Here is a 17,282-nt window from a genome sequence, read left to right as displayed (position 1 = left end):
CAGGTTAGTTTGTTTTGCTTCTCTCTCTGTCGGGAGGAGCGTAACGCCTGGCTTTGGCACACCTGGCGGGTCAGTTAGGCTCCAAATCAGCCTCTTGAATTAGAATATTTCTCCAAGTGCCAAGCAGGAATCCTAGGCTGAAGGCGTTGTACCGAAAGCAATGGTTTTGTGTGAATCACATTCCTTGCGCATACGGTTTCCATGACCAGTGAAGTTCTGCACACCCACGGCTCTGCCCATGCGTTCGATACAGTCTGGAGCACCCAGGACAAAACACGCTCGTGTGAGAAGGGTGTGCCCTGGCAAACTTTTAATAAATGGACGGTTAGATACGTAAAAAGTTCTCTTTCTTGATTCTTGGTGCTCACAGATCATTGAGGAATCCCTTCTCTGAGCAGCACAAAACAAGAAGAGCTGGTTGACAAAACATTTCCGTTACAAAGGTGTGTCAACCCTGAGCTTGGAATTAAGAAGTTAAAATCTGTGATTTATATATATATATAGATATAAAAATAGATGATCATACTAAGACTAAAAAAGTGAAAGAAATCTCCATGTCAATACTATATATATTTTTTTTTGTCTTGACTTTTTTGTTGTTGTTGTGAGTTATTTTGTAAGAGAATGCCCTTGTGATGCAGAAACCAACTGACACAAAGCAAATAGTTAAAAATGGAAACTCACTTATGGATCTAATTGTTTATCGGTTCATTAAAGGAACTCTTCTTTTGGGAGGGTAATGAGCACGGGGCAGAAACATCTAATTCACGTCAAGCCTGTGGCTAAAGCAAAGCGATTGTATGGTTGAAGATTATTTTCATTTCAGACCCTTGAGGAAGATGAATTCATGAGGGTGTCCACTAGTAACTGGAGATGAAGGGAAAAATCCGTGCCAATTGGATACAGTGGTCAGACGTTAAGAGAATTAAGGAAAATGGTACCATTACTGAAATTGAAATCGGGGTGAGATAGAGGTGCTGAGTTGTAGCACATTTTACTCTCCGATTAAAGATGGAATTCTAAATTTCCTATCAGTACCTCTGAATCAGCTTGGCATTGTATGGTTAGCGCGCAAGACCTCCAAGACAACAGTGTATTTTCACTACATTAAAAAAAATTTCAAACCTCCGCATAAGCATTTTGTAAACCTGATTTGTCACAGAAAAGCTTACACTGGGAGTTGGCTGGCAATGCCGAACTTACAGCGTTACAGCTCTTTTATTTTTCTCGTTTGCTTCTTTGTTGAAAATGCAGTTGTCTTGGGGTTTGGCCTGATTTTGCAAGGAAAATTATTTTCTTCCTACCTTTTTTTTAAATGGGGAAAAAAATAAAAAACTCACAACGTGAGATTCCTTCACTTCCGCAGCATAAAAGCAAATGAAGGTAAGAAAATCTCCTGGTATGAAAGATTTGAGTAAGAATTCTCTAGAATAAACAAGTTTCCCACAGAGGATAGCTGAAGGAAAGAGGAAGCAGTCCAGTCTGGCACCCAGTACTCTTTGGGAAAACAAAAAGGGAGGCATAGTGCAGTACTGCTCTCTTCTCATAGAAAACGGTAAGCTTTTGTGGCATGGTCCATTGTCCAAGAGTGTAAGAAAAGAAGTGAGTTGGCCGTTCAGATAGCTAAAATGCAGTTTCATCTGACCAAAATCCCAGGATTATCTGCACAGTCTCTGCCACGCCAGGGCGATGCAGACGAGAGATCCTGAGAGGAGCGAGTGTCCCAGCTGGGCTGCAGAAGAGTCTACTTCTCTCCTGTCAGGATCCACTGCCGGGGCCTCTGTGGTGACAAACTCAAACTCCGTAGGACATACCTCATCCATGCACCCACTGCCACTCCCTGAGCCGCTGGATTCATCACCTGGTGCGGACAGATCGAAAAGGAGAGTTAGACCCAGTCTAGCAAAGAGTGGGGCACACGTGAGATTTGGGCACGGAGGTGGCAGGGGACATCTCCCCACCCAAGGGTCCTCCACTCCACTCCATCCCCATGGGTTTGTTTATAACGGGCAGGTGTGTGATGTGTGGGTGGACTGTATCTAAATAGACATCTGAAACATAGTGCTTCATTTTTATTTTTTTATTTTTGGCCACACCGCGAGGCATGTGGGATCTTGGCTCCCCAACCAGGGATGGAACCCGTGCCCTGTGCAGTGGAAGTGCAGAGTCTTAACCACTGGACCGCCAGGGAAGTCCCTGAAACACAGTGTTAATAGAGACGTCTGTGTCTGTATTTCTGACCGAGCTGAACATAGTTGATATGTAGCTCTTTACAGAAGAAGTTTGCCATGCTGCGCTTGAAACCAATGCCCAGGTGTCCACTTAGTATTCTGTCTTAGCCTGGCAGCGTCCCTGCCTGCCTCATATGCCTTCTGAGCCTTCTCTATTCCCATTTCTGACTGCTTGGTTCCTTCATGTTTCTTAAATGCTTTATCTCAGATCTGGGTCCAGTTAAGTCTCCACCCATTACTAGCTACGTAAATGTACTTATCACCATTTGCAACTCTATCATTTACTTTCTTGTTCCCTCCATGAGAATGTATACTTTTTCGGGGAGAGCAGACACGTTGTGCATACTGTTCATTTCTGTATCCCCGTTGGCTTTAATGGCCCCTGGCATATAGCAGGTTTACAATAAATACGTATTGAATTATTAAATATGCCTTGGGCAGTTTCTTCAACTTCTTTCAGTTTCCCCAACTCCATAGCTACTGACAATAACACTCACCTTGTTGAGGATACGTGAAAACCCCCTGATAAAATGTGTGAGGGCACCAAAGCCAGTGTGCGCAGTGATGCCTGATGGAAGAAATGTGGTTCCTACGGCAAAGACGACCTAGATTTTAACCTGCTGTCTTTTATTTAAATGAATTAGGCCAAGCCAGTTAGTCTCACTGGGCTCTGCGTGCTCACCTGTAAAAATGAGAATAATCATATCTATTTCACTGAATTGTTATAGGGTACAAGTGAGATAATGTTCCTAGCAGGGCTTAGGAAACTGTACACCTGGAAAGGACGTTTGCTACTTCCCCTCCTTGCTCAATGAGTCCATTCAATAGCCCTAAATGCCTCCCTGCTGGCCTGAAATGGTGATGTGCATGTTGAGCTGCTCCGAAAGACTGGCACCATCTTGGCCGCTAGACGCTACTTCAGCAAAGCCAGGTAATGCAGGGACCTTCCAATGTCCCCCCAATAAGCACGGCTCAACTCAGTGCAATTTATTTTTAAAATGTGACATCTAAATACCACGTAAGATCACTTGAATACCCTATACCAGGTTCTTAACATTTTCTCTAATTTATCTTTAGTGGTCTTGCAAGGGGGAAAATGCCCATTAATTAAATTCAGAGATATCACAATTGCTAAGGGAATTATATTAAACACTGGTATTATGAACAAGAAGTAATATAACCTTTACAAAGATATTACTAAGGTGATTTAGAATATTAAAAATGTGGTATGCAAATAATGACAAGAGAATCTAGTTGAGAAAAATAACGGCCCCATCTCTTTCTGAAAGGAATCACAAGTGCAGGTATTTAAGGGGCGATTTTTTTAAATGTCGAAAGCGATAAGGGTGATGATGACTATAAGATGTGATAGTGGTTTATATGACAGACACTATCCTAGTGTAGGAGGCCAAGTTCGGTGCTGGGGTTAGAGCAAAGTGATGGTCTTAAGTGTTGCTGATTTTTATTTTCTTTTTAGGGGAAATGGAGCAAGATATCTCCTCGAGGACATTCCCTAAGCTTTGCAGATTGACATGCATATAATCTCTTTAGGTCAGAGAGGAGACAGAACCAAGGCCAATATCAACTAATTCTTATGTATCTTGAATTATTTATTCCAATAGTCATTCTCTGGGTAATAAAGCATTTTATTATATTAGATAGATAAGACAGAAAAGATAAATTGAGAGGAGTGAAGCTAAGGAATGAGCAGGGGAGAAGCAGCAAAGGCTAAAACCTCATGTAATTTACTCTTCTGAAGAGGGGAGGAGAGGTTTAGTAAAGAGAAAGAAATAATGGGAGGACTTGAGAAAGTTTAAAGCAAGTCTATCATGTTGGCAATTATCCTGCACTTAGAAAGTTAATTTTTGAGTTATTTAAAGGGAATTAAGCATGAAAAATTTTCTGCAGGGGACAACTCAGTAGAATGATGGTTAAGACTCAGATGACTTCATGTCTTCCATCTGTAACTTGTTTCTTTCTATCTCATTAATTCAAGCACACAAGCATCATCTTTTGCTTCAGTGACCAAATTACAGGATCACTGGCAACTCCACATCTTAAGTTCAAGAAATCTTTTCCAACCTAAGGATAAAACAGGAATAAAGACACAGACCTACTAGAGAATGGACTTGAGGATATGGGGAGGGGGAAGGGTAAGCTGTGACGAAGCGAGAGAGAGCCATGGACATATATACACTACCAAACGTAAGGTAGATAGCTAGTGGGAAGCAGCCGCATAGCACAGGGAGATCAGCTCGGTGCTTTGTGACCACCTAGAGGGGTGGGATAGGGAGGATGGGAGGGAGGGAGACACAGGAGGGAAGAGATATGGGAACATGTGTGTATATATAGCTGATTCGTTTTGTTGTAGGGCGGAGGCTGGCACACCATTGTGAAGGAGTTATACTCCAATAACGATGTTAAAAAAAAAAATCTTTTCCCGAGAACTCTCTCTAGAAGAATATATATATATATATATATATATATATAAAATACATAAGAATATATATATTCTTCTAGAGAATATATTCTTTTATAATACATAAAACAACAACAAAAATCTTGCCTTTATGCATCTAGAAACCACTTAGACAAACCCAAATATAGTTAGTTTCATCTGATGTACATTCAGTGGTCTTTCAAATCACTTCTGATACTCTGTGACCTTGAATAAAATAGTCACGTGTAATATTACTTCAGCATTTTACTGTTTTTCTCAAGATTTCAGATACAAATGTCAGTGGGTCGTGTATGTGCATGATTGGAGAAGGAGAAAGAACTGATGCAGTTGATTCCACGGCACATGAGATATCATCTTAGCTCCTTTACACACAGCCTCAAATGAACCTCCCAACGATCCTTATTCGGGAATGCTTCCCATCCTATAGAAGAAGAACCTGAGACTCAAGAGATAATTTGTTCAAGACCTCAGTTCTGAAGTGATACAACAGGGATTCCTTCCCAGCCTTGTCTGAGTGAGCAATCTTGAGAACATTCTTCCCTTGGTGGTTGGGAGGAGGGATGGGAGTTTGAGGCAGAGACATAAATGCCGATGGGGAAAGGAGAAAGGGAAAGCATTACTTTGCTACCTTATCATTAATGGATCAACTGGCAGACAAAACTCAGTTTTAGCTTTAGTATAGCTGAATGTCAGCCACTGAAACCATTCCTTAAGAGCAGTTATGATTTTAGTAGTATCCTAAGTTCTGCAGAGCAGAGCTCTCTACCCCAAGGACTATAAATAGCTTTGCAGATGGGGTAAGAATGACACAGAAGAGCCGAGATGCACACTGCTCTTAAAGAAAAATCACAATAAACTTATTTACAAAACAGAAACAGACTCACAGACTTAGAGAATGAACTTATGGTTATGGGGGGGTGGGCTGGAAAGGGGTGGCGGGGGAGGGATAGTTAGGGAGTTTGGGATTGACATGTACACACTGCTATATTTAAAATGGATAACCAACAAGGACCTACTGTATAGCACACGAAACTCTGCCCAATACTCTAATGACTTATATGGGAAAAGAATTTGAAAAAGAATAGAAACATGTATATGTATAACTGAATCACTTTGCTGTACACCTGAAACTAACAGCACTGTTAATCAACTATACTCCAATATAAAATAAAAATTAAAAAAAAATTCTTTCTTTAAACAAAAGACAAATTATGGTATAATCATCTATAATGGTTTTCACTCTGGAGGTTACAGGTGCTGGTAAAGGCTTTCTTACTCGTGTCCTGGAAGTTGACGTCATTGCCGTTATACGCGTTCTTCAGTTTGTTGGTCATCACACGGAGAGCCATGATCTGCTGCCTGATGAACGTGTCGGGCCGTGTGATGTCCACGTCCACCTCGGGGTTGTTGATCTGGTTGGTCAGCCCATCGTTCATGATCTCAGGCAAGTATCTGCCGGGCAGAGAGGGAGGACAGGGGAGGGTGAAGCAGGAGCGACCTCGAAACCAGATTCTGCCACGTTGTTTCTAAAAGTGAGCCCAAACGTTGGCAAACCTCGGGCTCGGTTCCTGGAAAAAGGGCCAAACGGTGAAAACAAGGCATACATCTTCCCAGAGGCTGTCCTCTTACTCTTCTCACCAGGCTCTCGCGCCTTTGGCTTCTTTCCCATTTCTGGTGCCCCTTACTGGAGTGTTGGGGCGCACACTGCTACTGCAGCCTCAAAGGGACTTCCTCGTTCTCATCTTTCCATTCTAGCACAACCTTCACAAGCTGTCTGGGTAACCTTCTTAAAATATTGCTTTCGGGCTTCCCTGGTGGCGCAGCGGTTGAGAGTCCGCCTGCCGATGCAGGGGACGCGGGTTCGTGCCCCGGTCCGGGAGGATCCCACATGCCGCGGAGCGGCCGGGCCCGTGAGCCATTGCCGCTGGGCCTGCGCGTCTGGAGCCTGTGCTCCACAACGGGAGAGGCCACAACAGTGAGAGGCCCGCATACCGCAAAAAAAAAAAAAGAAAACTTCAGTCTCCCAGCAAGTCTAGGAGATAGGTACTATTTCAGCCCCGTTTGTATAATAGAAAACTGAGACTTAGTGAGGATAAGTAACTGTGCAGAGTCACAGAGCTAATGGATCTAACTTCAGAGCCCATGTGCCCAAACACTGCACCATATTGCCTGGTTGATCATAAGCTACAACTCACACTTTATGGCTCAGCAATCCAAGCCCATCTCCACCTCCTGTCTACTTTCTTAGGCTGCAACACTCCCTTCAAGGTACCCTCCTTGCCTTATGGAATCTTCTCCCTGGATCCATCTTATCTTTGCCGGCAAAGAACTTTCCCGTTCAAGTTTTAAATATCTTTAAAGCCCCAGGTCAATCCTCACTTTCTCTTTGAGATGTTTTCCAGTTTTTAGGGATCTGCCCACTTTTCTGTAGAGCTTCCAAGTTCGGCAGGGCATTTTGGTCACCGCACAAAGCCATCTGCTGAGGGAGGGAGCTGGGGCTGAAATCCAGCCCGAGTGCCCGTGCAGGGCACCATCCACCAAAAGGGGTGCCTTTTCCTTTCCTTTTCTTCTCTTTTGTGGGAATCTTTTTATTTTAGAAAATTTTAGCATGCACCAAAGTAGAGACGATAGTATACTAAACCTTCCTATTCCCATCTGGGCATCCTTTTCTAATTCCTACAAAGGCACTATGTTTGTCTGTGTCCCGGTGAGAAACACATGGCACACTCAAAGGAGCAGTAAAGAGAGTTTAAAGAAGAGACTGTTTACAAAGGTGTGAACAGGGTTGAAGGAAACCAACCAATGTCGCAAAGAACCCTGGGGCTGGCAACAGCAGAAGGGCCAGAGGGGATGGAGCTGTTAGCAGAATGCGTGAGATCTGAAACCATGCAATGCAGCCAGAAGACACTGCAACTGCCAAACCAAGGCCCCTCAGGGAGGGAGCGGAGGGAATGACACCCTGACCTCTCTAGTCCCTCCTTCTGACCTCTGGCTGGTGCCTCCCATTGGCTGAACCCAACTGGAAGCCAACAGGAAAGTATACCCAGGTGATGCAGTCTGTAGAGGTTCTCCTGAAGGGCACAGACCAAGGTGGAGGGGGTGGAGAGTGGATCTCAAAGCGAGTCAGAACATCCAGCCCGAGCATCTGATAGGCTGGAGCAGCCCTGCCTAACTGCTATCATTATCACTCTTTTACTGCCTCTCTTAGTGTTGCTTGAAAGCCGAAAAAACTTCCCTTCCTCTATTTTGTCCTTCCTATTTACATTTTCTTGTACAATATACTTATGCTTAAAATTCTTCCCCTTCCCGCAGGTTATTTTCCAATTTTCTGAAACCAAAGGCTCTATCCATCAGCCTCCAAAAGAAGAAATAGAAACACACAAAGAAACTTTTATATTTAAGCCATATTTCAGGTGTTGAAATCTTATGCATGATGTATTTGTGCATGAATGGGTTTACCATTTTATTTTGTTTTGAATTTTATTTTTTTATACAGCAGGTTCTCATTAGTTATCTATTTTATACATATTAGTGTATATATGTTAATCCCAATCTCCCAATTCATCACACCACCACCGCCACCCCCCCCTCCCCGCTTTCCCCCCTTGGTGTCCATATGTTTGTTCTCTACATCTGTGTCTCTATTTCTGCCTTGCATGGTTTCCCCATTTTATTTATTTAAAATTTATTTATTTATTTATTTTTGGCTGCATTGGGTCTTCGTTGCTGCGTGTGGGCTTTTTCTAGTTGCGGAGAGCGGGGGCTACTCTTCCTTGTGGTGCGCGGGCTTCTCATTGCGGTGGCTTCTCTTGTTGCTGAGCACGGGCTCTAGGTGTGCAGGCTTCAGTAGTTGTGGCTCGCGGGCTTAGTGGTGGCTCGCGGGCTCAGTAGTGGTGGCTCACAGGCTCTAGAGCGCAGTCTCAGTGGTTGTGGCGCACAGGCATAGTTGCTCCGCGGTATGTGGGATCTTCCCAGACCAGGGCTCGAACCCGTATCCCCTGCATTGGCAGGTGGATTCTTAACCACTGCGCCACCAGGGAAGCCCGGTTTACCCATTTTAAATCAGAAGTCCCAGAATAAGCTCCATGTCTTCATCCATATCTTGAATAAAATTGACTTCATGATGTATACTACATAATGAATAATAAAGCACACAGAGCACATTGCAAATTCTTTCCCATAGAACTTCACAGTATTTACTGCCCTAAAAAATGTCCTAATAGAAATGAAAGAGTCATGGAACTATATTTCTTTATTTTTGCAGTAAAGCGTGATGTTTGTGTTGCCTTTTAATATATCTGGTATACCAATGAAATTCTGTTAGATTCTGAGATTGTCTTCCTGATATAAGTTCTAAAATATGACATTGGATCGACTCATTGACATTCAATTATATGTGCCTGGCTGCGTGAGCTCTACGTAATCAGTAAAGCCCATCAGAATAAAAAATACAAGGGCAGTCCAGCCTTTGCTGGCACAGGAGCTGAGAGGGGCTGAAAGGCGCCCCTGGGCTCTGGTGTTGCCCCTGGACCTTCTGAACAATGGTCCCTGCCGCTGTACCTATGCTGAGTCAGAGGAGGGCTTTGTTGCTTTCAGCCGCTGTGCGCACGGCGCAGCTAGCCGAGAGTCATTTATCAGAAGCTGACTGCGATAGCTTACACGGGAATGCCACCCTTGGGAGTCTGAGCACGCAGGAACAATACAAGACTGCCAAAGAAACCCAGCCTCGAACTGTACCTGCTGATGCTCAGCTACTTACAATGAAAGCAAGTAACAATGCAGCCGTGTCCTCGAGAACCTTTTCCCCTTTAGTGTATTCCAAGGGGAACTTTAGAGACAATATGGAAACTTAAACCGAAAAACACAGTTGAAGAAGAAAGTGGCCATTTTGTCACACCAGGGGTACATCCTGAGGCCAAATCTGTGGATGTCCAGAGTGCAGCCTGGGGCATCAATGGAAGCCCAGTTCAGCGCCAGCCCATTTATTTGTTGCCTCTCTTGTCTGATCTCTTTACATAACGCTCATATCCTGCAAGAACGGACGCATCTTTGAGCCCATAATATTGTTCCCTTTATTAGATTTTGCACCAGCTCTTTGGCTTGAGGGCACTCTATTTTTGCACCATCATAGTCTGGGAGACGTGGAAAGGGAGGAGAGTCTTGCTCCAGAGAGTCCAGGTTCTGAGGCAGCCTGCACATTTACATGGGGCAGGGAGAACCCAGAAATGAGGACAAATTGGAGAGGTGTCACTGTTTGCCAACACCTCATGCTGTGGTATGGAAGGTGAGTGGAATCCGGGAATAGGGAAGCATTTTGGTTACCTTCTATTTTGTAAGACCATGTGTAGGGTCTAAATCTTCAGCAGTTTTGCAGAATTATTTGTCTTCACATCTGCTATGGTCTGCACGTTTGTGTTCTCCCAAAATCTACATGTTGAAAACCTGATGCCCAAGGTGATAGTATGAGAAGGCAAGGCATTTGATCTAGAGGGCTCTGTGCTCCTGATTGGGGCTAGAACCTTTATAAAGGAGGCTGCACAGGGCTTCCCAGCCCCTTCTGCCTGGTGAGGGTACAACGAGAAGCCTTCAACCCAGAAGGAGTCCTGGTGGAGGAAATTTCTGTGGAGCTTGCTATGAGCAATGAGTGACCGGGTCAGCACAGCAGGCATTCCCGACCCAGGGCACTCAGAATGGGCTCAGAATCAATGGAGCGTAGAGAAATTGGAACTCTTCTGCATGGCTAGAGGGGATGCAAAATGGTGCAGCGCTTTGGAAAACAGTATGGCCGTTCTTCAAGAAAGTAAAAATAGAATTATCATATGATTCAGCAATTCCACTTCTGGGTATATATCTAATAGAATTGAAAGCAAGGACTCAAACAGATATTTGTACACCCATGTTGACAGCAGCAATATTTACAACAGCCAGAAGGTGGAAGCAACCCAAGTATCTTCTGCCAGATGAATGGATAAACAAATGTGGTCTATACATATAATAACTCAGCCTTAAAAAGGAAGGACATTCTGACACATGCTGACATCGATGAATCTTAAAGACATCACGCTCAGTGAAGTACGCCGATCACAGAGGGACGTATGTTGTATAATTTCACTTATGTAAGGTACTTGAAATAGTCAAATTCATAGAGACAGAAAGTAGAATGGTGGTTGACGGGGGCTGGTGGGAGGGAGGTGTAGGGGGTTATTGTTAATGGGTGTAGAGTTTTAGTTAAGGGAGATAAAAATGTTTGCGGATGGATGGTGGTGATGACTGCACAACCACGTGAATGTACTTAACGCCACTCAACTCTACACTTAAAAAATGGCTGAAATGGTAACATTTACGTTGTGTATGTTTTACCACAGTTTAGAAAAATCTAAGTTTTAAGTAGAGTTTTCTAAAGTTCTTGACGTATAGTACTTTTTACCTCTCCATTTTTTTCCTGACTGCAAAGTGGAATTATTCAAAACCTACTGTGACTTTATGTTTTAAGTGGATTTATAAATTCTTGAAGACGTTTGAGCTGGAGTTGTCTGTGGCATTAGGTACCTCAAAGAGGTGTGACACCAAGACATGGTCAAAGACACAGAGGTTGACCCAGGGCGCCTGAGATCTCTTTGGGACCCAGCAGTGTAATCATGGGTAAGTCACTTAGCTACTATATATATATATATATATATATATATATATATATATATATATATATATAGTAGTATATAGAATTATACCGCTTATATAATTATTTTTATATTTATATGGATAATTCTTACCTTATTTGTTTCATAGGCCGCCATATTAAGTGAAAGTATAGGAAAATGCTTGACAAATATAATACACTATGCAATTGCAATGCATTCTTATAAAATTAGGTTGTGAACAGGGCTCCCTCAAACGCCAAACTCGTTTCTTAGGAGGGCTGACGGCAGCAGAATTCTGAGTTTTAAAGCCTGGATTCATGGACAGAAGAATGATTTACTGTGGCTTTCTTCCCATCTGGAAGATGCGTGTCATGAAATGGTTTGGAACTCTTGGAGGACACACAGCTCGTTGGTTGTGCTAGTGAACAGAAGGTAAATTCTTTGACGTGGGTTCTGAGCTCGTTGGCAGGAGCTGCCCAAACCATCCTTTCTTGGTAGAATTGGAGTCAGCAAACTCCAGGGCGGGTGGGAAAGAAGACCCACGAGCCAGTCCTCAGGGCTGCCGAGCTGTCGACAGCAACATGCCTCTTTCCTCCCATCTGTAGCCACACTTTTCATCACTTCCAGGAGGTGCACGCAGCGTCCCTCTCCCCCAGGACAGTCAGCCTTCGTGGGGTCTTCCCTCTTAAGCATCCCAGAGAAGGGAAGTGGGCTTTCAGCAATGTCAGCTTGGACAGTTGCCAGTTTTCTTCCCAGACAGACTTCCCGCTTTCCCCAGGTGTTTGTCTGGCTGGTTATACATCAAAAATTTTACAGATCTCTCAAATGCAGCTGGAGTGCTTTGGGACATACCCTGCAATCAGACTAAGACAGTAATGTCCCGCCAGATCTGTCACGTCACTGTCTCTGACAGATTTCTCATCACCACGCACCATTTTGCCCCTCTGCCAGCTGCTCAAATGTACCCACTCGTGACTTCCTAGTTTCTTTGCTTAGTCAATCTACTCAGTGGCTGTTGAGAGCGACTGACCTATTTTCTAGATTTTTCTACATTTCCTATTTCTTACAACTTATTGTATTTACCTCCTGGCCTCAGGAAGGATTTCCTTGGGGTACACAGTTATTTCTGTGAGGATCAGGTGACTTAAAAGACAGCAGAGGCTCCCAGCAAAAGCTACGTTTCCAATGGATCCAATTAATGCTTGTCTCTCAGCTGGCATCTTGATAGGCTCCTTCTAGAAAGCATCTTAAAGAAAGGACACAGTGGTGGCTAAACACTAGTTAACAAGGAGCAGAGAAGCAGAAAGCTGTTTTACCAGTTTTATGGGAGAGAAGGATATAACAGACTAAAGAAACCCTGAAGACACTGAGATTCGTGTATGTTCTATCATGAGATCCACGTGCTACAGGGACTTGCCTCAGACTGGCTTTCATTGCATTTCTCCTGCCCCATCCCATCGACTGCCATACTCCCCTTTCCCTTTTAACTCCTATGAGCTTAGAGAAAGGATCCCCATAAAGAGAACACAATCCTCAAGGAAGTTACAGATGATGTAATTCAACACGGTTCCGTCCTCAGAAGCAAGACTCTGCTTCTCCAGGAGCAAAAAGGTAAGAGCCTGTGTGAACATCCCAAGGGCTTTAGTTTTTCTGCTGCTGCTGCCTGACAGTGCTTTACCCTCTACATGCTAATCATATAAAGTTTTCTTTCCTTCTGAGCCTATGCTCGCCTGCTGCCATCAGATCATTCTCTAGCTCCTGTGCAGGCAGCTCGTTCCGGGCACCGGCTGCCCGGAACGCCCTTCTCAGGGGTGACAGATGACTCTGATGTCCTCCAAGGGGCTCTAGGTTCACCCTGGGATTGTAACCTGTCCCACGACTCTTTAATTTTTTTCCCTTTGGCTGTCTAGATGATTATTGATTTTCCTCCCTTACTTCTTAGCTTCCTTTAACCTTCTGTTTGCCTGAGTTAAGTCGGAGTGTTGCTGAGTCTCATTTCTCCCTCAGACGTTGCTTAGGTAAGTGAGAGATGGAAGGAGGAGAAGTTCCACTAGCCAGCTTACTTTCCTGCCGGTCATGGACGAAGCACCTGAGGCTGCTTTTCTTGAGTGACAGACACTGGCCTGAATTCTTCATTAGCTATTCTGATAAAGTAGGATGTGGATGTGAGTATTATCTGCTATAGACGGAATCTTTGTGTCCTGCCGAGAGCCATAGGTTGAAGCCCTAACCCTCAATGTGATGGTACTCGGAGGTGGGGTAGTGGGGAGGTAATTAGGTTTAGATGAGGTCGTGAAGGTGGAGCCCCTATGATGGGATTAGAGCCCTTATAAGAAGAGACCAGAGCCCTCTCTCTCTGCCATGTGAGGGCACAGAAAGAAAACGGCCATCCACAAGGTCAGAAGAGGGCTCTCACTAGAACCCAACCCTGTTGACTTCTAGCCTCCAGACTGTGAGAAAAGAAATTTCTGTTTAAGCCTCCCAGTCTACGGTATTTTTGTTATAGCATCCTGAGCTAAGACACTAATTGAATCCAGTAATGACCGGATCCATCCTTGGCCCACAAAGGCACCTCATTAGAGACCAGAGGTTTGTGTGGACAATATCCTGTCTCATGAAGGCTGTGCTGCATTTCCAACTTAAAATTCCCTCTTGATGCACTTGTGAAGCTTAAGCAATTCATTGTTGAGATGACTTCAACCTGGCCTGGGCTCTGGCTATCTTTAGTGGGTGATGTTACAAATGAACCACGTGACCTGCCCAACCCAGTTGCTGTTGTTGGTTTTCATATAAGAAAAACCCCATTAAGGGAAACATCAAGGGTTTCCTTGGAGGCAAAGAGAAAACAGCACATTGTAACATGCTCCCTGAGGCTTGCACCTGAACTGAAAAAGGGAACATCTTACATATTAATAGGAACTTAAAGTAGGGCTGCCAGATAAAATACAGGACAGCCAGTGAAATCTGAATTTCAGATAAACAATGAATCCTTTTTTGAGTGTAAGTGTGTTCCACTTGGTGTCTGCTGTTTTTAACGTGCTAAATCTGGCAACTCTGCCTTAGAGCCTCGCTACTCAAACTGCGGTCCCTGGACCTGCAACATCTGCATCTCCTGCAAGCTTGTTAGAAATGCAGAATCTCAGGCCCACCGCAGACTTCCTGAATCAGAGTCCGCATTTTTAACAAGATCGCCCAGATTTTAGCCTGTACACTTGAGAAGCATTGCTTTAGAGTTTACCACGTATTCTCACAGACATTATTGCACTGGTCTTTAAATTGTCCCAGTGGTTGGCAAGGGAAGGAGAAGCAGGGAAGGGCCTCTGCTGACCACCTGTTGTCTTGTTGTCAAATGCAGATTTACGTGCTGACAGGGTCATCGGTGCGCCCACAATTTCCTCCCCTCAGAGGGCACAGTCTCTTCCTTCTACCTCACCTCCTGTTTCCAGACCTGCTCCGCTACTGAAGCAGAGTGAGACCTGCCAGAGACGGGCAAAGGTGGGAACAGGGGATGAAGGTGGGTTTCTGTTCTGGGGGAACGATTACTCACATACCCTTGACTATCATCTCAACACAGAAGCTTTCACCCTATGGTTACCACAGCAGCCGCATCTGTGTGCATCCTGTTTTGTTTCAAGTCATCATTAATTTCAACGGGTGATATTCATTTACTAACAAACACCTATTTGGGGAAGTAATACATACTGGAGTAAAGGGACATGTCCACTGTAGGAGTCATTTTGATTTCAGAAATGTTAACATGTGAAATGGGCATGCTTCTGAATCAAGGAAGTATGGTAGAGAGCTTGGAGCTGCACGCAGAAAACAATCAGGAGAGATATGAATAACGGCAGGCAAGTCAGAGCAAATACTTAGATAGGACAAAAGGGCTGCAAAGACTGGCTGAAGGAATCAGATGGATAAAATACAAAGAAAGGAAGAAATGTCTGAGGGACCGGCAGCCTCATCCCTGTTTTAAAACAGCCTTGAGTTTTAAAACGCCAGACAATCTCTATCAATGCTAATAGACATCGCTGTTCCAGATCTCTAAACACTTGATAGATTTTTTTGTTTTAAAATAAAGGTTCTGGTTCTTTTATTTCACAGGGTGACAAGAATAACCTTTCTTTCTTTTTCACAAGTATTCCTAAACATTTAAGAAGGCCTATCATCTGAAAGGCCATACTGCAAAAATAGGGAAAAAATAGGTTGCCTTGCGTTACAAATGGATTTTTTAACTTGCAAAATAGTTCAGTGGAATTTTTTTTATTAATGAAAACTTCTCGTGTGTGTTCCTTGATCAATTAATATTTGGATGAGAAGAAAGCTTCAATTAAATTTAATCTAACAAATCTTTATTGGTTATCTACTTACAGTGTTATTAAATATAAAGTTATAGGGCTTCCCTGGTGGTGCAGTGGTTGGGAATCCGCCTGCCAATGCAGGGGACATGGGTTCGAGCCCTGGTCCGGGAAGATCTCACGTGCTCCGGAGCAACTAAGCCTGTGTGCCACAACTACTGAGTCTGTGCTCTAGAGCCCCCGAGCCACAACTACTGAGCCCGCGTGCCACAACTACTGAAGCCTGCGCGCCTAGAGCCTGTGCTCCACAACAAGAGAAGCCACCGCAATGAGAAGCCCGCGCACCGCAACGAAGACCCAATGCAGCCAAAAATAATAAATAAAGTTATAATATTAAGATTCCATTCCAGTGGAATAAATAAAAAGAAAGGTACTAAAAAAAACCCTTGAAATTGTAATTTTTCAATGGAAATATAATTTGAGTCACAAATATTTGACAGCATTATCTTTTTAATAATACACTGGGTTAAATTCTGGACTATTCATGCAAATGATTTTATCTCATTAAGTTTGATGATTTCCCTCGCCCACATAAAATCCTCCAATGGTTTCCCACAGACCTCAGGATAAAATTCAAATCTGGTCCCTGAGTACTGATCCAGGTGTGTCTCCACCTATGTGGTCCTTTCCCAACCCACAGTCCAACAGGAGGGTGTTTAAAGTGCCAAAATCCACTGTCTGTCTTCTCTCAAGCCACTGTGCCTTTTCATGTGTTGACAGACACCACTGCCATCACATGGTACTTAATTGACAGAGCCTTGCACAGTGCCTGGGTTGAGGGAGTGCTTAATAATATTGCTGATGAACTGAATGAACTGAATGTAGACCCACTAAATCTTTTACAGAGCGAAGACTCTGTTTCATTTATTCTTCTCACCTGGGGAGGACAGTATTTATCTGTCATTTGCTCTAGAGTCAGGGTAGTAAAGTGAAAAGAATACGCTCTAGGGTTTGGGAGATTTCCGCTTTCACCCTTGTTAGTCGGCAAACCTTAGACTAATGTCTTACCCTGTCTCGGTTCCTGACACAGTGAGGAACTTGGCTGACAGCCTCTTTTTGCTCTAACTTCAATGGTCTGTATCTTCCCCATTCATTTTCTTGATGGAATGTAGTCCGCTCCCCAGTCCCTGCCCAAAGCCTTTTTTTATATTTCCTTTTGTAAGACACTGCATTTGCGCTAATATCCAGTAACCTGTGTAAGTATCCAGGGGAACCTAGTTGAAAACACAGCTGCTGTTTTAGCCAAGGCTAAAAGGTAAACACAGGTGGGCAACAGAGCAGCTCGGAGAATCAACCACTTCATCCATTAGGCCACCTGGTCATCCTTCACAGTGTCTTTTTGTACAGTCATTAGGAAAAGACACATTAGAAGCTGTTAATTCACAGCTGAATTTGCTGGCCCAAGGGCTCCTTCCTAAAAGGTCGGACACTGATAAATTACTATGCATTTTTGAGGGAAATGTTGATACCATGAATAGCCTCTTGGACCCTCATGATCTAAGATTTGCACATTGATATTTGGGGGTAACTTGAAATGATTACAGTTTTTTCTACAGCTGTCTTGTTTTCATCTTGCTAAGCTCTCTCTAGTATG

General features: G+C 43.7%; 1 protein-coding gene across 1 annotated transcript in view; it reads right to left on the bottom strand.

Moving 5' to 3' along the window:
• Positions 1 to 1,074: 1,074 nt before the first annotated feature.
• Positions 1,075 to 17,282, bottom strand: part of GPC6 (glypican 6) — a 1,076,096-nt gene continuing 1,059,888 nt past the window's right edge. Inside the window, exons 8-9 of the mRNA XM_059996234.2 lie at positions 5,969 to 6,144; positions 1,075 to 1,861 (exon numbers count right to left, since the gene is read on the bottom strand). Of these exons, the coding sequence (XP_059852217.1) occupies positions 1,659 to 1,861; positions 5,969 to 6,144 (379 nt within the window). The 3' untranslated portion in view covers positions 1,075 to 1,658. The remainder of the gene's footprint in view (positions 1,862 to 5,968; positions 6,145 to 17,282) is intronic.

The sequence above is a fragment of the Delphinus delphis genome, chromosome 18, assembly GCF_949987515.2.
Source record: "Delphinus delphis chromosome 18, mDelDel1.2, whole genome shotgun sequence".
Lineage (NCBI taxonomy): Eukaryota > Metazoa > Chordata > Mammalia > Artiodactyla > Delphinidae > Delphinus > Delphinus delphis.
The sequence above is the reverse complement of the archived record's forward strand: the minus strand, read 5'-3'. Positions and strand labels throughout refer to the sequence as shown.